General features: G+C 44.2%; 2 protein-coding genes across 3 annotated transcripts in view; one reads left to right on the forward strand and one right to left on the reverse strand.

Moving 5' to 3' along the window:
- Window positions 1-13,731, reverse strand: part of LOC311238311 (hypoxanthine-guanine phosphoribosyltransferase-like) — a 41,375-nt gene extending 27,644 nt beyond the window's left edge. The window contains exons 1-6 of one of the 2 annotated variants that reach the window (XR_014620352.1): window positions 13,604-13,731; window positions 13,248-13,393; window positions 12,547-12,785; window positions 11,506-11,652; window positions 9,239-9,990; window positions 8,846-8,979 (exon numbers count right to left, since the gene is read on the reverse strand). Coding sequence is in view for 1 of the 2 variants with exons in the window: in XM_084326337.1 (XP_084182463.1) it covers window positions 7,154-7,337; window positions 8,297-8,403; window positions 8,826-8,979; window positions 9,239-9,417 (624 nt within the window). In the remaining variant the exon portion in view is untranslated. Of the gene's footprint in view, window positions 1-7,153; window positions 7,338-8,296; window positions 8,404-8,825; window positions 8,980-9,238; window positions 9,991-11,505; window positions 11,653-12,546; window positions 12,786-13,247; window positions 13,394-13,603 lie in introns of those variants that run through there. The other variant, XM_084326337.1, reaches the window with a different exon arrangement.
- A 1,186-nt stretch (window positions 13,732-14,917) lies between these two features.
- Window positions 14,918-17,627, forward strand: thnsl1 (threonine synthase like 1). Its single transcript, XM_084325696.1, has 2 exons — window positions 14,918-16,180; window positions 16,816-17,627. The coding sequence occupies exons 1-2, from the start codon at window positions 14,933-14,935 to the stop codon at window positions 17,620-17,622; spliced, it is 2,055 nt and encodes a 684-aa protein (XP_084181822.1). The 5' UTR covers window positions 14,918-14,932; the 3' UTR covers window positions 17,623-17,627.
- The last annotated feature ends 8,864 nt before the right edge of the window (window positions 17,628-26,491 follow it).

The following is a 26,491-nucleotide window of genomic DNA, read 5'->3' on the forward strand; positions in this document are numbered from 1 at the left end:
TTGCCTAACCTCCCGACGGGTCCGGTACCGGTCCCAAATGTCAATCAAAAAATCAATCTCTCTAGACTGTATGACATAATGTTGCGTTTTTTTTTCTTTCAAATGTATCCAAGAGTAAACATCCTAACCATGTCACAACAGCAGTCATAGTGTATATTTTCAGCAATACGTTTGTTTACCAATAGGTTAAAGTGTTATTAGTAAGATTTTAGCTTTTGAAATGTGATCATATTTCTGCGGAGATCCGCCATTTTGAATTAATGGCCGTTGCCGAATGATGATGATTTGTAGTCATATGAGCACAGGGCATCCAGAGCTCTCAATGAGCGTTGAAATTTCGAAAAACTACAGTACCCAGGGAATTCTAGCCTACTTCAAGCAAATTACTTGTGTATGAATTGTTTTTATTTCTCTTATTACTCGGGATACTATATCACAAAACTGAACGTTATTGGCATAGATTGGAGTGCAGTTAGTGTGTCTACCATTTAGCAACCATCTGTGTTGAAATCCAATCCAAAATGGCAGAGGCATATCCATTCTAAGAATCAAACCGTACATACAGTAGGTTTCATTCTTCATTCTCGATGCACGCCTGGTGATACTAAATCCAAATTGAACTCTGCCATTTGAAAGAAGAGATTTGGCCCGATCCATAGATGTGCGAGTTGGCTATAATAAGGTCATTTATAGGCCTCATATTCTATATTCTATAATAATATTTCAAATTGCATGGGTCCGGATGGCAGAATTCAGTACTGTATCTACAAAACCTTCTGTTTAATCATCTTCCCTTTATTAATTTCCTTAGACTTTTTGTACATGTGATCTCAAGAAGGTACTGAATGAGCTCAGTGGCAGTTTTTCATGTCTGGTCATTTTTAGCATGGTGTTATTCACTGTCAAAGATGCAAAGAAAAATCATAATTCATATTCTCCTTTGTTTCATCACAATTTAAGCAAGCCTAGTAATAGACACAATATTTCTGACACTGTGAATACATTGGACATTTACGGGGGCCAGTTTCGAATTGCAGCCTCCCGTAGGTGCTCTTTGAGGGCGGTTTTGAAGGTTGGTAGGGATTCACATTAAGAGAATAAAGAGAATAAAGTGTGAGGTTTTGCCCGCTGCTCACTACCTTTTCTCTGTCTTCTTTAAGCCTACTGTTAGGAATTCCCTACTCACTCTCTCTAGCCCCCACCCTCTCGTTCCTTACCCTTAGTGGCCACACCTGTTTGATATTCTATTATCTCTCGCACCTGTGGTGGCAGGCTAATTAGTTCCCCTGTGGGCTTTAAATACCAGGGCTCTTCCCCTCGTTTCGGCGTGGGGTCGTGTTGTATTCATGCTGAGTCATATTCTCTAACATCTAGACTCTTTCGGGAGATCCTCTGGTCTACCAATGCTGTAAGATGGATCTCTCCAGCCTTGAGATGTTTGCTCCAGCCTTCGTCTGCTGTCGCCGTAGCCTGTGGAGGAGACTGTTCTGCGCTCCCTGTAACTTCCACGGGAGGCACCCCAGCGCTCCACTGCAGACCCCAGCGCAGCTGTTCGTCCTGACGCACATCTAGACCAACGCGCATCTCCCGGACCTTCGAGCTTGGCACGCTCCTCCGTCCCAGCGCACAGACGCGCATCTTCCAGACCTTCGAGCTTGGCACGCTCCTCCGTCCCAGCGCACAGACGCGCATCTTCCAGACCTTCGAGCTTGGCACGCTCCTCCGTACCAGCGCACTGACGCGCATCTTCCAGACCTTCGAGCTTGGCACGCTCCTCCGTACCAGCGCACTGACGCGCATCTTCCAGACCTTCGAGCTTGGCACGCTCTCCAGACCTCAGCGCGCCGACGCGCATCTTCCAGACCTTCGTGCTTGGCACACTCCTCCTCGCAGACGCACCCCGAGGCGTCTCTCGGTTCCGACGCGCACACCAAGGTGTGGCGCGCACTCTGTTCCTCGGCTCCGACAGCGGCTACCCGGTGGACGACGCCCTCGCCACCGCCACTGTTCCGACGCGCACACCAAGGTGTGGCGCGCACTCTGTTCCTCGGCTCCGACAGCGGCTACCCGGTGGACGACGCTCTCGCCACCGCCACTGTTCCGACGCGCACACCAAGGTGTGGCGCGCACTCTGTTCCTCGGCTCCGACAGCGGCTACCCGGTGGACGACGCTCTCGCCACCGCCACTGTTCCGACGCGCACACCAAGGTGTGGCGCGCACTCTGTTCCTCGGCTCCGACAGTGGCTACCCGGTGGACGACATCCTCGCCACCGCCACTGTTCCAGCTCCCTGTTCCGACGCGCACACCAAGGTGTGGCGCGCACTCTGTTCCTCGGCTCCGACAGCGGCTACCCGGTGGACGATGCCCTCGTCACCGCCACTGTTCCAGCACTCAGTTCCTCGGCTCCGACAGCGGCTACCCGGTGGACGATGCCCTCGCCACCGCCGCTGTTCCAGCGCTCTGTTCCTCGGCTCGGACAGCCAGCCACCCGGTGGCGATGCCCTCGCCCCGTTGCTGTCCCTGTACCTTTACGCATACGCCTGGGTGAGTTTTGATTGTGATGTCACTCACTCAGCGTAGTGCTCTTGCCCCCGTTCCCGTTGCTGTCCCTGTACCTTTACGCATACGCCTGGGTGAGTTTTGATTGTGATGTCACTCACTCAGCGTAGTGCTCTTGCCCCCGTTCCCGCTGCTGCCCCTGTACCTTTACGCATACGCCTGGGTGAGTTTTGATTGTGATGTCACTCACTCAGCGTAGTGCCCTTGCCCCCGTTCCCGCTGCTGCCCCTGTACCTTTACGCATACGCCTGGGTGAGTTTTGATTGTGATGTCACTCACTCAGCGTAGTGCCCTTGCCCCCGTTCCCGCTGCTGCCCCTGTACCTTTACGCATACGCCTGGGTGAGTTTTGATTGTGATGTCACTCACTCAGCGTAGTGCCCTTGCCCCCGTTTCCCGCTGCTGTCCCTGTAGCTTTACGCATACGCCTGGGTGAGTTTTGATTGTGATGTCACTCACTCAGCGTAATGCCCCTTGCCCTCGTCCCGCTGCTGTTCCCCAGCGTATTGCCTCCTTTAGTTCTCCCCCTTCTAGTTCCACCTAGTTCCTGGTCCCAAGTTCTCCCCTTCTAGTTCCACCTAGTTCCCCACTCTGTTTAGTTCTCTCGTGGATATTATTTTGGACATTCCATCTCCCACTGTGTGTTTGTTCACACGAAGATAGTATTTACTTTGTTACTTTGTTGTTTGGACTGTTCTGCATCTGCTCTGTTTTTTCCCTTTGGATATTAACCCTCTCCTCTGTTCTGCAGAGCGGCCCAGATGTTTTCCCACCAGTCCCCAGTTCCTCCCTGTCCCCAGCCCGCCTCCGCGGGCCTCTGTTCCCTCTGTCTCCAGAACCTGGCCCTCTGTTCCCCAGAACCTGTTCCCTAGTTCTCCTAGTCCCTAGTCCTCTATCCCTAGTTCTCCTAGTCCCTAGTCCTCTATCCCTAGCTCTCCTAGTCCCTAGTCCTCTGTCCCAAGGCGTTCCCTTAACCGTCCCAAGGCGTTCCCTTAACCTTCCCAAGGCGTTCCCTTAACCTTCCCAAGGCGTTCCCTTAACCTTCCCTTAGGCGTTCCCTTTACCTTCCCATAGTGTACCCTTTTCCTGCCCGCCTCTTAAAGGCACTTTACCTTCCCCTCTTGTGTTATTTCCAGTGTCTTGTGTTTTCTCCCTTAAAGGGACAGTGCCCTTTTTCCCTGTTCTAAATAAATATCTGTTTCTTGGCAAACCATCATACCTGTCTTGTGTTGTGCGATTGGGGTCGGTTACAAACCATAACATAAAGAGTCAAATAAGCCTAAGAATAAGATGTAAAAAAATGTATAAAGTACGGTCTGGGATTCACATTTCGTATGTTATGTATATACATTCTAGTATAAAATATACAGTAAAAATATACAGAAGTCTACAGTAAGTGTAATATTGAACAATGTTGTTTTAAAAGTAAAAGTCCAGGAAGATGGTAACTGTCACCCTGTGCTCAGTGATGCAGTGAGGCACAGTGATGCATTGTAAAGTCTGATGGCTGTCGGAATGAAGGACTTCCTGTGCCGTTCAGTGCTACATTTTGGGAGTGTTAGTCTACCAATGAACATGCTCCTCCTGTCAGCCAATTAAGTCTGTGTATAGTGGGTGGGAGGGTTTGTCCCTGATGGCATGTAGCTTAGCAAGGCTCCTCCTCTCCGCCACCACCGATAGAGAGTCCTACCCCTACCACGTTACTGGCCTTCCTGACCAGCTTATCCAGCCTGTTTGCAGCCTGAGAGACTCTATGGTAATAAACACTGTATGACTAGAGATCTAGATACTCTATCTATGGTAATGAACACTGTATGACCAGAGGAGGTAGAGACTCCATGGTAATAAACTCTGTATGATCGAAGCTGTTAGGCAGTAGAGACTCTATGGTAATATACACTGTATGATTATATGACAACAACTCAACAAGTTGTTCAGTGACCAATATTTAGAGAGCAGGGCAGCAGATATCATTTTTGTTGCATCTGATAAAATACAACTATTTAATAATAACAAATTAGACACAACATTGTCTGTTTAGTCTATCTGTACTTTTCTTTAGTAGATCTGCACTCTACTTATTATTTTAAATCAGCAAACACACAACAAACTAAATAAAGAGATTGAAAAGTATATATATATATATTTTTTGGGAATCAAATGACATTTGCAGGACTGATGCAACAACATCTTTGTTACTTGGCCATGTGTGCACGGTTATCGACCGATGGCGATTATTTAGAAATACCAGATCAGCCTAATTAATCGGTCTAATCACTCGTTTCCGGCTTCAGACAATAAACACAGCTGTACTGCTTCCCAGCCTAAGCTATTAACTTTAAAGCCCCAAACTGTGAGCTATTTGGGGTATATTCACATACATTATTTAAGAGTTTGATCCATAGAACCCATATAGATCAATATAGGTATGTTGCACTCCAATGTATACAAACATTACAAACGTAAAACAAAACTTTTACAGCCACAAAATAATTTATATGTACCTGTTGTCTAGTGTTAGCCCTTGCAGTGAGAGCTCAGTCAATCAATTAAGAGAATAAAAACATTTCCCGGTTCGATTCCTGCTCCTCCCGGCAGCATGTCAAAGTGTCCTTGAGCAAGACACACAGGAGCTAACTGCTCCTGATGAGCAGGTTGAATGGGTGAATGTGAGGCATGTAATGTTTGTGGAAAAAAAGTCTGCACACCGTCTATAGACCGAAAATTGACCGAAATCCTATTGATCGGCCCAAAAGCGAAAAGGGAAGTGCTTTGTAAAAACCTGGGGAGTCTGTCATCCTATGTAAAGACTGAGGTTACAAGCCTAGGTGTCATCTTGGACTCAGACCTGACCTTTAAATCTCATATAAATAAGGCCATGAAAACGTCATTCTTCCACCTAAGAAACATAGCGAAAGTAAGACCTTTCGTAAATAAAAAGGATGCAGAGAAACTTATTCATGCTTTTGTATCAAGTCGGCTTGACTATTGTAATGCACTGTTCACTGGTCTTCCCAAAGCAACCATTGGGAAGCTTCAGCTTATCCAAAACTCTGCAGCTCGATTACTAACTCATACAAGGAGAAGAGAACATATCACTCCAGTCCTGGCCACTCTGCACTGGCTTCCAATAACTCATAGAATTGATTTTAAGGTCCTTTTCCTAACATATAAAGCTCTTAATGAGCAAGGCCCAAAATACATAGCAAATTCCCTAGTTAGTTATCTGCCCTCAAGAACGCTACGGTCATCCACTACAGGTTTACTAGACACGCCCAGAAACCAAAAAAGGATAGGAAGTATGGCATTTGCCAACTATGCCCCAAAACTATGGAACACACTACCAACACACATCAGAAACGCCAGCTCTATACACATTTTTAAAGGAAAATTAAAAACGTACCTATACAGTCTAGCTTACAAATAGTTATGGCTTGGAAAAACCTGATGGATCCATGAGGCTAGGATAAGCCTTGTGGACCCAACTTTTTAGATGAAGGAACGGGTACATAGGAGACACGCCTCCAGTTTTTCAAAAGTTTTTGACACGCCTCAGCTTCTGAGCTGAAGGCGTGTTTTTGCGGACCTCCCAAACTTTCAAACTTTTTAGATGAAGGAATGGGTACAATAGGAGACACGCCTCCAGTTTTTTCAAAAGTTTTTGACACGCCTCAGCTTCTGAGCTGAAGGCGTGTTTTTGCGGACCTCCCAAACTTTCAAACTTTAGACTGTTTTCTTTATACGTTTTTCTTTTTCTTTCTTTCTACCACAATACACGGCCACTGATGGATCCATGGGACTTGGTAAAGCACTATGGACCCAACTATGACCACTGATAAAAACGTAACTACACTAGCGTTATAAGAGCTAAACATTGCTACCATACAAGTGCATTGGTTTAGTGCACTTCCGGTTGCCACTGAGCGGAAATGTTTGTGCGGACCTGTTCTCCCAAACTGGTAAGCAAATGACTGTTTTTACGTTATTTTCATTTTTACGTTACTATTATTTTTTTTTTTTTTTTTTTTATCTTAACTGATCACTATGACTTTATTGCTTTTATCGTTATATATGCCTATAATTGTGTACAGCACTTTGAGCTACATGACATGTATGAAAGGTGCTTTATAAATACTTACTTACTTACTTACTTACTTACTATAGTGTTCCCAAGTTTTAATGTACTTGAACACAACGTTTCGGCCTGTGGCCTTTTTCAAGTGTCAACGACATGTGAAAAGGGGTGGGGTATATATACATATACAAATTAAAGGTCAAGGTTGAGCTAGGTCAAAGTTCAAATCAATTAGCCTATAGGCTACACATTTACAGACCATATTGCAGCTCAAGTGCCTAGAACATACGGTACATAGTAACAATAACAGTAGTACGGTAGTTTAGTAGTTAAATGTGACACACCTTCACATGCCAAAATTGAGAAAAATTATATAATAAGAAAACTTAAAAAACAGAAAAATTAATTAAAAAAACACAGAATCAGGACAGAATGTGTGTATTTACAGGAAGGGTTTGATGTCAAACTCTTCGTTCAATGTGAGGCATAACTTGTAACTGTAGGTGCCGTTCACGTACCAGGTAGCTCTTCAGGCGTATGAACTCCACCCTGGTCTCCAGGTGCTTGTTGGAGTTACGGCTCAGAACCTTAATGAACTCCACCAGGTCCGAGCAGAACTTGTACCCTCCCTTCAGGACACACAGGACCACGATGTCATGGTCCCCGATGTCGTCCATGATGTGGCCGGCCAGGCGCTCCGTCCTACGGGTCCACATCGCATCGAGCGTTAAAAAGGAGACTGGGACTATTGTGAGTGTCTCACAGAGAGAGGCGTCCCGACTGTGTTCATGAGAAATCAGTCAATGTTGTCGAGAGGGGAGATGCAATGTGTCCCAGTTCTTAATGTGTATGAAACAGGGCTGGGCAATATTTTATCATGTATATAAATGTGTGATGTGTTATCGTTATGTTAAGATAAGATAATATAATAATAATAATGACTTGGATTTATATAGCGCTCTTCATGACACCCAGAGCGCTTCACAGAGTCCATTATTCGTTCATACACAGTCATATATTCCTTTATTGATCCCCTTGGGGAAATGCAGGCATCATAGAAGCATGGGGGGTACAGGTATGGGCATGGTAATAGTAGAAGACATAATAGAAATATATATATCCTGATTGGATAAAGTGGGTAAGGGATACCAGAAATGTATTTTATGTTTACTGTAGAGTGGAGGGACTGGGAGACCCATGTTACTGACCAAACACTCTATATCAGTTATATGGCTGTCAAAATGTAGAGCTATTTAACGCTTATTTTACGCTCATATCACAGAGCCCTTGTATGAAATTCTTCCGGCTCGGGTAAAGACTGTGAATGGGGCTAATTGAACACGCAGACAGTGGCACGCTCTAGCATTCCTTTCCACAGGAGGCAGAGAGCTGTGACCCCAAATATGAGGTCAACAGAGAGAGGTAAAGTGGGTCAAGGGTCACAGAAAGTATTACTTTTACATCCAATACTGATCACTTCAGATAAACTGTTTGGGACATTTGTTTTTGCTTTTGTCAAACTATTCTAATAAATTAGTTTCCTTGGGAAATAAGCTTTTCATTATCATTTGAGTCACTCAACTTTATTATCATCAGCTCCTGCAGGTAGGCTATACACATCATAGGTCTACATTGTATTGTCATTGCTGTGACTTGTGTACCTGTCCATGATTACGCCGTGTGGGATGTAGACGCTCTCGATGTCTTCGTGGTAGTGCTCTGGGTACGTGAAGAGATCCAGACTGTACCCCGGCCAGTCATCCCTGATCTGGGAGAGGGTGGATATTACACACCATGAGGACTGGAAAGTACCAGAGACATCCAAACAACTGGCCAGCATGTGACATGCAATGCACTATATATACAGCATGTCAAAAGAAGGACATAATAAACACAACAGCTTAACAACAGCATGAAACAACACGTTTGAACGGTTCCAAAATTAGATATCCCCTATCTGATTAAAAGTGGAATATACTCTCCCCACACTGCTCTGGCATGAAAATAATGCGGAACTGAACTCAATGGCTAAGAAAAAAAGTTTTTTTTTTTTTTATATATATATCCATCACCTGTATTTGGCCAATATTGAGTAATGACTTCCAGTGACAAGATATTGTTATGATAGCCAAGTGAATTGGGAAATCCATCGTCATCATTTTGAGCAAAGCTATTCAGCATATAGCCTACCACAATTCCTCCATTCTTCCCTGCTTCGTATTCCATCATGCCGGTGTTCCTTCTGCTGCGGTGACGGTGACAGTCTTCCTCACTGCTCTCCAGACGACAGAACGCAGGCGGCAACGGGAAAGATACACGAGACGTGCTGTAAACCCGCTGTTGACTTCGCAACAAAAATATTGACTGTGAAACCTTCGGAGAAAACAACGGGACGAGACGGCTGAAGTAGGCATACAGTATAGGCTACATGTTATAGATCGACAATCTACGAGAAAAAGTTGACTCTTTGAAAAGAAAGAAAGAAAAGAGAATTCAGACAATGCCAAACATTTACTACACTATTATTACAATAACATTAATTTATGTTTACCTTTCACCGTTGTTATTAATTATTATCATTAATAATAGTCTACATTCCTTACCACGTCATCGAGTGAAGATGCAAAACAAAAAAACACCCAACAGAGGAGCCTTTTGGACACACAGCTCCCCAGATCACGCTGAAGTCATTATAGGAAAATACACCGTTATTGGCCTTGTGAGTGGATAACGGCTGGCCTGGCACAATTACTGCGTTTGAATTAGGGATAATCAGATGCATGTGATTTTTGTTGGCTTATGGGCGGCGTACCATAGAGGCCTAACCAAGAGTGTAATCCACAGGCAGCTTGGAAATGGAAGCTCAGAATGACCAAATGAAACAGAAATCTCACAATAACCTGAATGAATGAATGAAAACTTTATTTAACAGATTACAGAATGGGTACAATATACAGTACGGCTCAATACACACAATTGTTAAGGGGATGCAGACCAGAGAAAGACCTTTGTCTTGTTTACATCAGGGTCCCCCATTTTCAATTCATAGTGACATTTATGACATGCACACCACATATATAATACATGACATCTTAATCTTGATCTTAAACAATCAAGTCAACCCAAGAGGCAGTTTCTTCTCTCGTTACTATTTTACAACGTTTTGTTTGTTTGAAATGTCTTAGTTGTTGCGAATGTAGATGGTCTTGTGTCTCTCAAAGAGACCAATGTCGTTCTCCAGCTGCTTCATTGCTTGTTCCAGGTACTCCTTGTGGTGTTGTTTGGGTATGGTGTCTGTGACAACAGAGAGGCCCTGGAACTGGTGATGCAGCTCTTGCCATGAGGTCTTCAGGCCCTGAGGAGTGGAATCAACCAGGGGAAAACCATCAATATTACAATGAGATTAACTGTATAGTACGTCGGTAATGTATCATCGTCTGGTATGTCAGCATCACAGTACAGCCAAAAAGGTGGCAAGCCTCCATACATTTGCCTCAAGGATAATTGGCAAATCCATCAACCAAACATTTCTGGAAGGTTACACTACAAATATGGCCCATAAAATCATAGAAGATCCCTCACATATTACACACAGAATACCAGCTGCTACCCTCACATATAGGAGCTTCAGATCACATGTATTACACACAGAATACCAGCTGATACCCTCACATAGGAGCTTCAGTTCACATGTATTACACACAGAATACCAGCTGCATACCCTCACATAGGAGCTTCAGATCCCCCAAGTGGAAACTGAAAAGTATAGTGCAATATAAAAAGGCTGTGCAATACAAAATAACCTTGGGACTGTGCCACATCAAATGAATAACATTGGTTGGGAGGGAAAGAAGGGGTTAATTACATTGTTTCTCTGATGTCTTGTCTGTATGTCTGTCTATGCTGTATGTAGGGTTGTCTTGGGTTTTTCTTTTTTGTAATGCAGTATTGTGTGTTCCGAGTTCTGACACAAATCTTATCTTATCTAAAGAATTAAAACCCTTGTCTTACAGTATGTGGTATAGAAACATCCTCTGGTTTCGTCTGTGCAACGTTCCTGCCTGCAGTGATACACAGGGCAACTTTTTGGACAAATCTACTGGACGCGAGGGGTTGCCTCACGCATTGTTGCTTTAATCACACAGGAACATCTTGTTACCAGGCTCTCTTTGTTGCCTCTCACTGAGAGCATTACCCGTACATTGCCCAAAAAATGCCTTGTAACTGGGCAACATTTTGGGCAACATAATAGAGCAATGTGCTTGCCAACAGGAAATTGGCAAAGTGAGACAGAAAAATATACAATAGAATTAATCTGGGCAATAGTTTGCCACGCAATCAGTATAAACACCTTGAGACATCCACAATGCCCAAAAGGTTGGCCAGTTTTTCCCCACCAAGAGAATTATCTTAAAGGGAGAGTCCACACTTTTAAACAGCTGGACTATCTGATTTGTCACAAACTGGGACCTTTTGTTGTTCATCCCAAAAGCATTTGCACCAGTGTTTTGGTTGATGGTATAATAAAGAAGATTGTATCGCATGATGGTGGAAGTCAGTGGGGGGCATGAAACGTGAATATTGCTCAGCAGTAACATTTAGAATGTGCCCCTTATTGACTTCCACAGGCATGTTTAGCATGAAGCTAACCAGGGCTAACATTTGATACATCTGATGGGTCTATCGGATGCATAAAAAAACAGTTTGCTAGTGCTTTTGGAGTGGACTGAAGGGGCTCCCAGGTTTGTGACGGATAAAAAAAAATAAGCTCTGTTCCACTAAGGACAATGAAACAACATAAAAAAAAATACTTGATCAACAAACAGGATACAAGAGTGTCTATTGTGGACCTGCATGCTGCTTTGAGTACCTCAATAGTCGTCTGCCGCTCCTCCTGAGAAAACCGTTTCATGGCCCCCTGCTTCTTGCACTCTTTGACGTAGTCATCATACTCCTCCTGAGCCCTCATCGTCTCCTCTTTGCGCTGCAGGAGGTACTCAGGTGTCTCTCCATAGTCCTGTGGACCGGAATTTACCATATTCACACAGCGGCCATTTTGCTCTTATGTCATGCTCAGATTGGGATTCCTTTCCATCCTGTTCCCACTCAGCATGACATAAGAGAAAAATGGCCGCCAGGTGAATATGGTCAATTGACACATCAATAGAGAATAACCAAAGAGAGACAGTTCATTTTGTAGTCCAGAAGTGTGTGACTGCACAGTGCACATGTCCCAAAGTCGAGGATAATATAAACGCCTTTAATACTTAAAAAGTTTAAAGCCATACTCCACTTTTCTTTCTTTTTTAAGAATTATAATTTGAAACAAACAGGAAGTCCTTTAATTAGAAAGTACCCGACCCCCCCCCCCCCATTGTCTTTCACTAACATTGCAAAAAAAAAAGAAGGCTTATCTCAAAAGCTAAAACCCTGGTGCAAATGTGGACAATCCCCTTAACCCACAACCACCCTGATGCATATTTATGATCGTCATGCTGTGGTCTGGACAGAAGAAACCAGCACGTCACACATATTATACAACTCTGTGGCATCATCCAAAGAATGCTGTATGTCTGCTCCCATCATGAATATCTAGGAGAACACTAAGGAGACAGAGGACGCTCATTCGAAATATCTAGTTCACATCCCCACCTAGTGTCCCTAAATTGGAAATGTTTCTGGTCACCATCTTGGGAATAAGTTCAATAACATGGACTCTATTGTAACAGGCATAGCTTATACAGACTCAGATCCATGGAACGATTTGACATAGTTTATTTTCACCACTAAGGAGAAGAAAATGCTATCTAGACTGACATGAGACAATGTCTTTGTGATCTTGTGTGATCCAAGGTTTATAGGCAGACAGACAGCCCTACCACTCTTAATCAGGGTCCTAATAGAGCCTCACCTTTCTCTTTATGTACTTCGGGACGAGGCCTGAATTTTCAAGTGGCTGCTTGTGTCCCATTTTGGTGTCGGCGTAGGCCGGCTGCGGCCTCCTTGCCACCGCCATTACATTTTCAATGACGTTTGTCTTTATGAAATCCTTTTTTGTGCGAATGCCCATAAGTGGGTGGTCTGTTCTCAAAGGAACATCAGGTTTCCTCATGGTGCCGCTGTTATTATTCCGTTTTGAACATGGTTTCTCTGAGGGAAGAATATATAAGAACATTTGTTGAGAGAATGTCTCAAGCACAACATTTTATCTGAATGTTAAGGGACACTTCTTGGTGTATCACAGTAATATAAGATGGCTTCCATAGAATTGTGTAGTGTTGTTATATCGCAGAATTTTTTGTTTAAACTGGTTGTTCTGATGTTGTGTTATGATGGAATGCACATTTGCTTTATCTGTGTAGTGTTGACCCTTGGGATGTCCAATACAACTGCCACTGGACTGTTCATCAAAATTATTCCTTTGCCATGGTCTGAGTCTAATGCACCAACACTGATTTCCACAATATTATCAAACATTCTATGGCATTCATTTTTAAGTTGCACCAGCAGCCAAATTACCATTCAATGATGTAGATTTGAATGCAAGTGCCCGTTCTATCACTTCAAATTATATGGCCCCCAAACAATTCTAGACAAGAAAACGTTGCTCACTCTCAGGAAGATCTGGATCCTTGGAATGCTTGACCAGGTATTTCTCTGGGGATGGCACGTCTACCTTCGCTGGTCCCATTGTCCGCATTGCATCCTTATTTACCTTACTCTCATGCACAACTGTTGGTCTAAACCTGGATGTATGCCTTGAAAAACAAAGATTGGAGTAAATGAATGGATCTAACAGTAACACAATGCAACTGAATATCAAGTCCAGATGGCTATTTGCACACAGCTAAACATAGCAGTAGTATAAACAAGATATTGATGCTATGGCGGGAGGGGTTAACCAAGTTATAACATAATTATGATAGGCTAACGTTACTTAACGTTAGTTGTGCTCTGACTAAAGTTACCTTGGTGGTTTCTGTATTTTAACCTCCTCCTTTGGAATGAGGTTGTAGATGCTCTCTGGTGGATACATAGTAGTCGACATCCTGACTGCGGTAAAATATAATATAACATATGCGGGGGGGACGGGACGACGACGACGACACAAAACCAATGATAGCTAGCAAGTCTAGCTTGTCGGTATTGCATCCGATGCTTTGTTTGACAACAATCCCTATGTGAAACAGTTGCTAAGCAACAGGGCGTAAGGAGTAGGACATTTACGTCACATGATAGAATGTCCGAAATGTTCAGGTTGTATCAAGTTACAGAATTGTTTTTATATTCCGTGGTCACCGTTTTTAATTTTTTTTGTAATATATATTTGGTTTGGGATTAGTAAAGTTACAAAGGCTTACACGAAGATAAGTGGCGTTTATGGTTTTTCTTTATTGTTTTCTTTTATTTGCCGGGTCGCGTCTTGCTTATCTGCCCAGTTGCTGGGATGTACAGTAGATGGCGGTATGCACCTTTTGTGGTCGCGACCCGCCATTAAACCCATTGAAGAAGAAGAAGAAGAAGAAGAAGAAGAAGAAGAAGAAGAAGAAGAAGAAGAAGAAGAAGAAGAAGAAGAAGAAGAAGTGGCGTTTATTGCACAATGCGAGTAGGACTAAGTTTGTCCTTTTAGCGGACCCGTAGTTTGCCACAGACACATTACCAGCATGTAAATATCTGCGCTTCTGCACATTTAGCTAAACAAAACATTGCTGCACGCGTATTCGAAACGCTGATATTTCTTGTGGGTGGAAGAGACAAATACAATTTGTCCAACAATTACGTTACTCAGCATTTGGCAGGTACGCCTGTTGGAATTTCTACTGTCCACTCCTAAGTAACACGTGCAGGCTAAATTACTCTGCAAAAGTAGGATAGGATTGTCACTGAACACTGAACAGTGCACTATAATACAAGGTTTACAATTAATTTGAATTGTTTTAAAACTGATAAGATAATGGAAACCAGAAGGATATCATAATTATACAGAAGGTGCATTTTTACAGTCTAAGGCTATTGAACTGTACTATACCCATTCTGCAATCTGTTTAAAAACGTTTTTAATCAATCAAGCAAATAGACTAGTACTAGTCTATACCATAACCGTATTTGACCTCCCATGGATATTTAAGCGACCGTCCTCCACTCTCACATTGTTGAATTGGTCCATCATGGGTCTATTGAACGCTACAAGCCAGCTTGCACTAAAAACTGTCAGATGCTACCGGAGTCTCTTCTCTATATCTAAATCATGGCTGTCGACAAAGAGCTTCTCACTGGGAGACAGAAACATCCTCCTCATGGGGCCACCTGGAGCGGGGAAGACGTCAGTGGGGAAAGTTGTGGCCCACAAACTGGGACTACCCGTCATCGACATCGACAACGACGTGCTGGAGGAGACATGGAAGACGCCTGTGGCTGCCAAGCTGGCGGCAGTCGGAGGTGAGCGTTTCCTGGAGGAAGAGGGCCAGGCCGTGTGTAACTTCTCTGCCTCCGGGAGTGTTGTCTCTCTGACGGGCTCCAACCCCCTCCATGCCGGCTCTATGCGGCACCTCAAACAGACTGGAGTGGTGGTCTACCTAGACGTGGACACCGAGGCCATCATGCAGAGACTATCGAGGATGAAGGTCAACAGGATCGTGGGCCAGGAGGCTGGGGTAGCCATGCAGAAGATTCTACTTTACAGGAAACGGTTTTATGAGAAATGGCTTGACGTCAGAGTACTGTGTGGGGTGGGGGACACGGTGGAGGAGGTGGCAGAGAAGGTGCTGATGGCTGTAGAGAGATATCAAAACCCTGATGCAGAGATTTATGTTTCAACCAGGAGTGATAGTGAAGCATCCACCACTAATGCCACATATTTCAGTGATGTTGTGCTCGAGGGTCTAGCCCCAGACGGCGGGCTCTATGTACCCCAAAATGGCTTCCCAAAGATCGATAACCGCGAATGGCTGAGACTAGCGGACATGTCGTATGCGGAACGAGCATTAGCTATACTCGAGAAGTGCATACACCCCTTGGATGTCCCTCCTACAGATCTCAGAACAATGGTACTCAAGGCCTATGGGAGGAACTTTGCCAGTGAGGCAGTCGCACCGGTAAAACACCTCATCCACAACCAGTATGTTCAGGAGCTCTTCCACGGCCCCACTGCCTCGTTTAAAGACCTCGCCTTGCAGCTGATGCCCCAGCTCTTTGCCTATTGCCTCCCACAGATGTGCAACTACCTGATCCTGGTGGCCACGTCCGGAGACACCGGCAGCGCGGTCCTCAGCGGCTTCAGTGCCCTCGGTGACGGCGACAGACACAGGACCGGTGTTCTGGTGTTTTTCCCGGAGGAAGGCGTGAGTGAGATCCAGAAGCTGCAGATGACGGGCTACAAAGAGGGCAACGTCAGGGCTGTCAGTGTCACGTCAGACTTTGACTTCTGCCAGAGGGCCATTAAGAGGATGTTTGGGGAGGCTGACATGACGGGGCACCTCGCCGTGGAATACGGGACTGTACTTAGCACCGCCAACTCCATCAACTGGGCACGACTGTTACCGCAGGTGGGTCAGTTATTTGAATTGATAGAACGGGCACTCGCGTTCAAATCTGCATCCCCGCGAACAGCCATTTGGCTGCTGGTGTGCCATAAAAAAAAAAATGGGTTTTATAGAATGTTTGATAATATTATGGAAATCAGTGTTGGTGCATTAGAGTCAGACAGGCAGCTGACTATCCGTGGCAAATGATGTTCATTTGGATACATTTCCAGTGGCAGTTATATTGTTGGACATCCCAAGGGTCAACACTGTGTAGACAGATAAATCAATGTTCATTTCATTTCATCATTACATAACATGAGAGCAACCCAATTTTTTTATATTTACAACGCAACACAATTCTATGGCAGCCATTTTAAATGTATCAACACATATGACCACGATACACCAAGAAGTGTCCCTTTATTATTTAAATATTTGACATGTTATATTCATACATTATCAATTGAGCCTATTCTAAATGGGTTACAGAATAATGAGAATATTGTTTTACTGTAAAATCCAATCACAGCTTGTACTTTTACTGCAGTACCTACGATATCTGTAAAAAGAATGTTCAGTAGTAGGACAGTAATTCATCATGTGGCAACATACTGTATAACATCATCACTCTAACTACTGTATATCTGCTCTGGCAGGTAGTCTACCACAGCTCAGCATATTTGGATCTGTTCAAAGACGGCGTGGTCAAGTTCGGAGAGCCCGTCGACGTTTGCATTCCCACCGGGAACTTTGGCAACGCCATGGCGGCGCTGTATGCCAAGCAGATGGGCGTGCCGATAAGAAAAGTCATCTGCGCCTCCAACCACAACCGCATCGTCACGGACTTCATCGCCACGGGGGAGTACGACCTCCGCGGGCGGCCTCTCGTCGTCTCCCACTCCCCGGCTATAGACATCCTGAAGTCCTCCAACGTGGAGAGGCTTATCCACCACGTGTCCGACGGGGACGGCCGTCTCGTAGGGGACCTGTTCACCCGCTTGGAGAAAGACGGGCACTTTAAGGTTCCGGAGCCTCTCCTGGGAAAGATCCAGGAGGACGTGCTGGCCGGCTGGTGCTCCGAAGAAGACTGCTTGGCCGCCATCCGGGACGTTCACGCGCAGACGGGTTACATCATGGACACGCACACAGCTGTGGCTAAGGTCGTGGCTGACAGGCGACAAGACGGCTCGTGCCCAGTGGTGGTCTGTTCCACGGCTCACTACGGGAAGTTTGCGCCCGCTGTCCTCCGAGCGCTACGGTTCCAGAGTAGCTCCACGTCTCCTATGGAGCAGCTCAGGGAGTTGGGGTCAGCGGGGTCCAGGCCAGAAATGCACGGACAGATGTTCAAGTGTCTGAAGGAACGTGGCAGCAGTCAGACACACACTGTCTGTCAAGCGGATTATAATGTCTTGGTTGAAGAGGTGGAGACTATGATACACGACTCTTTCTTGAAAGTGTTGTAGGCTTTATTTAAAGGCAGCACTTTTATTTACAGGTGCAGTAAGTGGTGTTTCTTCTCTTTGTTAAAATAAGTGGTCTACATGTTAAAATAATAGCCCTACACTTCGGCAGCCATCACTGATATAGAGTGTGTGGTCAGTAACTTGGGTCACCCAGTCCCTCCGCTTTGCAGTAAACACAAACTACATTTTCTGGTATCCCGTTTCCACTTCATCCAATCAGGAGAGGGAACACTGCATAAACTTACTGCAAAAATGGTCTGACAAAAATAAGAAATAAAAACAAGTTTTAAGCTAAATGTGTCCTTGAAACAAGTAAAATTATCTACCAGTGCAGTAAGCAAATGTGGCATGGCAAGATTTCTAGAAATTAGTAGAAGATATATAATATCTAGGGTTCTCTCCTGATTGGATTGGAGTATATCTGTTGGAATTTAAAGCTATTTACCATTTATCTTAACCAAGAAATACCACTTGCAGCACCTTTAACAAAATATTGATGTTATTGTGTTTGATAATGCAGAGTTCTAAAACATTTAGTTGCCAAAAGTCATATCCCACCTGTCCCTCAGTTCTTACTCGTGGTATAACATTACTGTATATCTATTTGTCCACTAGATGGGGATGTCTGCCTCCTGGCCACCTCAGTGTGTTGCTACTCAAGTAGATCCTTGGTGACTACTGGTGCCACGAGCTGTGAGGCAGCTAGACGGGGACATTCAGTTGATTCCTTACAAAGTCCAAAGCCACTGACCTGTGGAGGAAGTCCCCTGTCCCTGAGATGGATGTGTCTTTCAGTTGATCAACATTTGTATCACAACATTTAAGTTTGGGAGATAATTGATTTGTTGATAATGATAGACTGTTATTTTTTTTGATCCACTTTTTCTCCTCTTTTTATTTTATTTTTCAGTTTTTTCTCCCATCCCAATTTAGCCGTGCCAATTCTCCCCTCCCCTGTCTTGAACGTTGCTCGCATATTCCCCCCACTGGCCGGTTGTAGGGAGGATAGAAGCCTTGCATCACATGTCCCCTCCGATACATGTGGAGGCAGCCTGTTGCATCTTTTCACCTGCCAGCGCGGACTCTCATTTGGCGAGGTGTAACGTGTGGGAGGCTCACACTACCCCCGCTACTTCCTGCTGTGCAGGCGTCCCCCAACCGACCTGTAGGAGTCGCTGTCCACAACGTCCAGATTACCACCCATAGACTTCCCCCCGTTAGTATGACGGCCGGCCCAAGCCGGAGGCAACGCCGACAGCCAGAGTCGAACCCAGTGTCTCTTGCGTTGATGACGAGCGCAATGTCCGCTGCGCCACCCAGCCGCCCAATGATGGACTGTTCTAATGATAATGTCTAATCAAGACATTAGGCAAACCAATCAATCAATTTGATTAGGCAAAAGGTATCTTTGTTTTGCGTTGTTAATGTTGTTATTATAATTACAATTACTGGTTTTGTTTGTGTATTGAAATAACATATTTTTCCAAAATGAAACAAACTGTTTTGTGATTGCCTTTGTAGCTCCTTCTAATCTTCATCTGTTTCTACCGAAGTGAGGCGAATAGCCAAAGAGGGTGACATTAAAACCCAGCTAATGAATTGATCTCCGTGAGGTTCACGGTCCAGTAATTGCCTGGCGAAGTTGGAGAGGCACTGAGACGGACGCGATGTGAGCCCTCTTATCAATGTCCGCTGACTCATTAGCCAGGCTTCACTGACGCAGCTCTCCTTTTTTTTGTCCATCATAACATCCTTTTTAATCACATCGTTCCTGGCCTTTCCTGCTTAATGTGCTACCTGTCGAGTTGCTAACCAGGCATTGGTTTTAAAGGGGCACTTAACCGAAAAACAATACTCCATTTATTTTGGACATGATCTCACATATGCCAAAACAGTTTTGCACATATTGATTTAGTTTGACAATTATTGAGAGTTAATGAGTTGAATATGTCCCCCAGTGATGTCATCAGAGGACACTGAATCCGTGTGTTGTGTTAATTGCACCTCAATATAACGATGACGATTTTAAAATAGAAAAAGAAAAATTGCTTTCTGGAAGAATTGCTTTTTATTATCATTTAATAGAGATGTAATCAACACAAGGATTCAGTGTCTTCTAATGACATCACTGGAGGACAATAATTGTCAAACTAAATGGATGTGTGCAAAACTGTTTAGAGCTTTGCGATATGCATGAGATTATGTGCAAAATTAATCAGTATTGTTTTTCTGTGACGTGCCCCTTTAATTTCACACAATTAAAAAAAGGAACAATGTCAATCCAAGTCCCGTTTCCCCTCAACAAAGAAGTCAAAGATGAGCATTTCCCTCATTTAGGCTACTAAAATATGTGACATTAGCATTTTGCCTTTTTGTTGATTGAGCGATATCTGATATGGGGTATAGATGTTGACTAAAACTGCCACTCTGTGCTCTGCAGCATGGTCACCGCCGAAGCAAATTACTAGAGGTCTGATAAAGTCAAATGCAGGATCATTGCCCTTTTGAAAAGGAAGTGGCTTAACTTACACTTTCAGCCCACGTTTCACCCTGACTCCCAGAATGAGGAAGGGCATCAGGCTTCCCTGAAACACCTACAACTCTGTGATTAGAGATAAAAGTACAATACCTACTGTGATGATCCCATTATCAGCAGTGCAGCAACAGGGAAATGAACTTGAGGCTTGAGTTAATCATTCGAACTTTATGGTACTGTACGTTGTCAACATAATCTCACACACATGCAAAAACGAAACTGTCTTGCACACATTAATTTAGTTTGACAGTTATTGAGAGTAAATTAGTTTGAATATGGCCACCGGTGATGTCATCAGGGGACATTGAATCCTTGTGTTGTTTTAATTACAGCTCAATGGAATTGCAAGGTAGCAGTCCCTATAATGACATCACTGGTGGCCAAATTCAAACTCATTTACTCTCAATAACTAAATGAATGTGTGCAAACAGATACCAACTGTTTTTAGGGGCCGCAAACCAAAAAGCTTGAAGCCTTCATCCTTTATTTTAGTGGGGAAAAAAGGAATAGCATTTTGTCATCTGTAATTAATGCTTCCCTAGCTGATCCTCCAGTTGCTCCGATTCTCACCATTTGATATGAGCGAAAAAGCTTCTAAGCAACAAAGATTTTCTAACGTGCAAGTTGTTTTTGAACCGGGTAAGCAGGGTACCTCTGTCCACACGATTAAAAGCATGGGGCCATATATCCAAATCTTCTCTCTCTCACCCTCTCGACAATTCCACATTTACAAGATGTCCAGAAATGAATCCCACCTCTGCGGTTATTTGAACCCAGGCGCTGCCTCAGCAGCCGGAGGGTGAAGGGAGAACAGAGGATTGCTTATGACTACAGTTGTTAGGATAGATGGAGGCTCACACCGGGTTTGACCAAACACTCTCGCCCTCTGATCTGGATCACTGTGTGTGTGTCTCTCTCTCTCTCTCTCTCTCTCTCTCTCTCTCTCTCTCTCTCTCTCTCTCTCTCTCTCTGTCTCTGTCTCTGTCTCTCTCTCTCTGCCTCTCTGTTGGTGGCAGAGTTGGGAGGAGAACGTGTTGGTGTTTTTCTTTTATTTAGGCTAACGACACCCAACGGGAGAATGCAGCAGTTAGCATTTTGTTACCAGGGGACGACAGCCAGGCCCACAAAGGTTGTTTTCCATCTAGTTTGTGGACAATACATTAAAATGTCAAATGTGTGTTAGATTGTGTACCATGCATGTACACACTGTGTGTGCATGCATGTGTGTGTGCGCGTGCAAGGGAGAAAGAGAAAGCAAGAGAATGGAGGTGGCTGGTCCTGCATGGTTTAATGTGATCCATTGCTCTTGACAGAATGAAAGGCCTCTGTGCCTGTTATTGGGTCTGGGGTAAGCAGATATAGAACGCGGCTGAAGAACATCATGATAAATTATGACCTGGACTTATTGTGAACGTGTGCAATATTTTACGATTGCACCTCATGTCGTACTGTAGTATATTAAAACCCTAATCCGTGATTTATATTATTATTATAATTTTTTTTCCCCTCTATCAATGTGGGATATATTCACATTTAGTGCATTTCTTAAAGAGTGTCATCTATAGATGATAGATAAAATCATGGACTTGGAACTTTCTTAACCAGTTGCGACAGTGGCTCGGGAGGTAAAGCAGTCGTCTGGCAATCCGGAGGTTCCCGGTTCGATTCCCGCTCCTCCCGGGCAGGGTGTCGATGTGTCCTTGAGCAAGACACTTAACCCCTAATTGCTCCCGATGAGCAGGTTGGCACCTTGCATGGTTGCCTCCGCCGTCGGTGAGTGAACGGGTAAAATGTGAGGAACAAATTGTAAAGCGCTTTGGATAAAAGCGCTATATAAAAAAGCAGCCATTTACCATTTAAACAAAGAGACGTCATGCAAAAAAACGAAACAATTTAAAACTCAACATTACTTGTTGTAATGTACCATCTACCTCATACTCTCTTTCTTTCTCCCCCTCCTCTCCATCTCTCTCTCTCTGTGTGTTCTCTCCCTCAGTATGAGTTGCAGTCTTATTAATCAGGATTCTTGGCAGGTGAATGTGAGGGATGGGGGAGCTGAAGGGGGAGGCGGCTGGTGTTCAGGTGCATGCGGCTGAGGGAGAGGGAGAGAGAGAGAGAGCGAGAGAGGGAGACGGCGAGAGTGAGCCAGCTGTTTCTCAGTGCCTAGTGGCCCACGGCTGGGTGAGCAAGGATAATTGCGGTTGCCAGCCTGTTTCCATCTCCTTAATGTGGACCTGTGGCCTAATGGAAACTGTGCGTTCACCGTGGCGGGAGGCGGGGGGAGAGCGAGGTAGAAAATAAAGGGGTGAAGTTTGGAGAGAGAGGAGACAAGGAGGGCTGGTAAAAACCCGACTGATTCTGAAGATCTACTTTCGAGGTTGTTTCGGCCGAGCGTCCGTTTATTTGTGTTGAAATGCATTGTTTTCATATTGAACTTTGACACATCCCGATTGCCCCCTCACTTCTTTCAACAACTACTGTTCAAGTGCCCTTGAGCAAGGCACTCGAACCCCTAATTCCTCCAGTGGAGCTGCTTAATGGCCAACATTATAAGCCAGGTGTGCACATGGAACCAACCTATCCAACTACTTCCCCAGGCTTTTGATGCTGATAGGGATGTGATCTCATTTGATCCTTTTGATCTTTTCTTCTTTTTTTTCCTTTTCTTACCCTGGGTAGATTCGCTGAGCAGGTATGCCACACCCGGGATCTACTTCTACTTCTACTGAGAGAGGGAACTGCGCCCTGAGAGGGAGGTTTGCCCTGGGGGGAGGTTCGAAGGGTCAAAGTGGGTATCAAACAGGAGAGAGGACTGTCAAGTTTTAAACTGTGGATACCAAACAGAGAAGGTAAAGACGACTTTGAACTGTTGAACTATTTTATTGCACTTTAAATAAAAATATTTAATCCATTCTATTCTACTATTTTTTTGCATGCACTATTGCACTATTTTACTCTGTCTATTTTATCTTACTCTTTTTATTATTGTCTATTTAAAACTGAATCAAACCATAAACAATGTGGCCTGTTGGGATGTTAGATCCTAATGTGAAAAACTGTGATTTTATATGTCTGCACTTTATGTGCTCATTTTATGCCTGTATTTTTTCTGTTTGAGCTGCAGTTTCTGACTTTCTGTATGAAAAGTGCTATACAAATAAAGTTTATTATTATTATTATTACTGTTGGCAGGGGCGAAGCAAGACATTCTGGACCCTGTTCCCGTGACATGTCTCTGGGCCCTCCCCTCATTTAGTAAAAACCTTTTAGTCCAGACCCCCTGAGGGCCCTAGTTCCACTAGTCACACCCCTGACTGTTGGCCACTCCACTCAAGCTCCACTCAAGCAACATTTCCACGGAGGGTATCGAGGGAGGGTGAAATTGTATTATTCATTCACATCCCTCTGCCGATCCAGGGATTGAAACGGGCGGCCTTGAATGAATGAATGAAAACTTTTATTTAAAATGGACACCACAGCTACATTGGACCAGTCACAGTGGACAGACCAGATGTGTTGTTTGTTTGTGTTTATAGCACGAGTGCTAGTTTTCAACACCAGTCCATTGAGGCTTTTCTAAAAGATAGAATACAATTAACAGTATAATACAGAATTAAAATCACAAATCAGAACAGTACAGTCACCATTATTGGAAGCTCATGTGTTTGCTCTGCTAGAGCTCCTTCTGGTCATAAACCAGCTCCTTTAACCTTTAGGCCACCGCCGCGTGCCTCCCTGTGGATTCGGGGAGTGTGAGTATTCCAGTGGATTATGTCATTGATTACAATCTTAAACGGGTAATCTACCATCTGTAATGGTTTGTGATTTGAAAGTAATCTTCCCACTAACACCGCTCAGCGAACCGTGTCCCAGCTGCTTCTCACTCCGCTCCAACAATAAGCTGAAGTCGAAGAACGATGAACTTTGAATGAGAATGCGAGTCAACATCAGCCTGTACTCGTGATCCTTCCCTTGATTATTAAAACCATCTTCTCACGGAGGGCCCCTGTCGGGCCGTCCATTAGTTCTCCATGTCCCCCCTCTTCTCACCTATTCAGGTGAAAATCAATGTCCTAGCTAATTAGCAGGAGGCCTCCAGTGAACGCGAGGTCTAGATGGGCTGTGTGATTGTTTAAGCTTTTCGCTTCCGGAAAGAACCCATCGATCTCTGACTGGAGAACATCAGTACAGTTCACTACAAGACTGTTAGTAAGAGAACGGTCCGGTGAACAAGCAAGGTGCACGCGCACACACACACCTGTTGGATAGACATTCTTGGATAGACACACACTAATAACATGTTGGCACACACTACGATGTGTTTAATTCCCATGAGATGCATACAGTCTTCCCTGTGGCCTCCCCCAGGGCTCTAGGGCAGTCTGCCAGCCAGGGCTCTAGGGCAGTCTGCCAGCCAGGGCTCTAGGGCACTCTGCCAGCCAGGGGGAGGAAAGTCCTCGCCTCTCCTCTCCTCTCTGATGAGGGAAAAGAGAATCCATTTCTCACTCGGTGTCTGAGAAATCAATGACCCTGAGATGGGTCTGTGTGAAATGCGATATGAGCTCTGTCTCCGAGAGGACGCGCGCAGAGCTCGGATTGACGGCTGACTGACAGGGGCGCTAACTGCCACGGAGCAGGGCTGAGTGGTTTAGATGTGTAAAACTCACCCTCTCAGACTCACTCTGCACCGTGTACAGGGGAGGACCGGTAGATTGAAATAGGCGTGCGCCTCGGTTGGGGTCGACACGCAAGAGGCCACGGGCACAGCTGAGTTCCCAGGGTATTATTGCACTTATTAAGTGCCACAACCATATAGCACTTGACAGATGGTTTCATTCTAATCTATTTGTTTCCATCATTATATTCACACAACAGAATGATCATGGAGGAGATTTTGTTAATCAATCAGCCTAGATTTCTTTAGCATTAGTTTATCTTAATGTAGAAGTTAGCATATTCCTGCCACCGATTTGAATTATGTCTGTAATTCCTTTTTTTGCATCCCAGAATGTCTGAAAAAAGTGGTCAGGTTGACCATATCATTTAAATGTTTATAGGAACACACAAACATTATGGGAAATGCGCTTACCATCTTCTCCAGAGTCAGACAAGAAGATGGATATCAATTTCCTCTGTGCATTCAGTAGAAAGCTATCAAGCTGCAAGCTATAGTTTAGCACAAATTAATGGAAGCCGATACGGACCACTAGCTGTCATTATAATTCTACAACAGTATACTACTTAAATGTGGTTATTTGACCCTGACCTTAAAGGAACACGCCAACCTTTTGGGAAATTCGCTTATTTGCCATCTACCCTGGAGTTAGACAAGCAGATACATACCCTCTTCTTCTCTGTGCATGCATTAGGCTTAGGGAATAGCAGCACCGTTAGCCTAGCTTAGCGTCATTCACTGGAAGTAGGTGTGCCAGTGTAGCCTAGTTCCCAACAGTCACGAAATACACTCCAAATACAACTCCAAAACGTTCCTGTAAACATCTTGTGACCTGTTTATTTACCACGTGGAGAGAGAAAAAAGAAAAGAAATTGACATTTTCGTTTTCTAAGCAGATTTTATTTTTGCTTACGCTACACTGGCACACCTATTTCCAGTAAATGACGCTAAGCTAGGCTAATGGTGCGGCTGTTCCCTAAGCCTAATGCATGCACAGCGAAGAAAAGGGTATGTATCTGCTTATCTAACTCCAGGGTAGATGGTAAATAAGCTAATTTCCCCAAAAGTTGGCATGTTCCTTTAAGGACTTGATTCATGAAATCTTGGCAAAAAAGTTGTGATCCTGTGTCAAAAAGATGACATTTCTATACAATAATAAATGTAGAATGTTTTAAAAGGTTTTCCGAAATTTCTCGTTGTACTTTGGTCCATGCACTCACAAATTTGGTCACCATGCATTTAAAAAGAATATACAGTGCATAGTGTATGTGTGTACAGTATATTTGAATATATGTTGAATACTGTTCTTGAATACTGTACTACATTTAGCTGTTTACCACATGTTTAGATCGTCTGACCAGGGCTTGCTGGCTGTCCCCAGGTCTAGATTAAAGACAAAAGGTGACCAAGCCTTCAAAACCGTGGCCCCCAGGCTATGGAATGCTCTGCTCTTGGACCTTAGATCTGTGGTCTCGGGAAACACCTTTAAAAAGCAGCTAAAGACTGTTCAAACAGGCGTTTGGCTAATTATGCTCTGTGTAAATATTTTATGTCTTTTTATCTGTTTTGTTTTTCCCTTTCACGTTTTTGGTTATTTTCTTTTACCATGCTGCTATCTTTGCACTTTGCTGATGTTTTTACTATGTGAAGCACTTTGT

The sequence above is a fragment of the Notolepis coatsorum genome (assembly GCF_963971535.1).
Source record: "Notolepis coatsorum genome assembly, chromosome: 12".
NCBI lineage: Eukaryota > Metazoa > Chordata > Actinopteri > Aulopiformes > Paralepididae > Notolepis > Notolepis coatsorum.

Excerpts from the sequence above, each read along its gene's own strand:
- thnsl1 (XM_084325696.1), top strand. The coding sequence starts at position 14,933 with ATGGGGCCACCTGGAGCGGGGAAGACGTCAGTGGGGAAAGTTGTGGCC. Across the intron at positions 16,181-16,815 it reads GGGCACGACTGTTACCGCAG|GTAGTCTACCACAGCTCAGC; the intron begins GTGGGTCAGTTA and ends CTGCTCTGGCAG.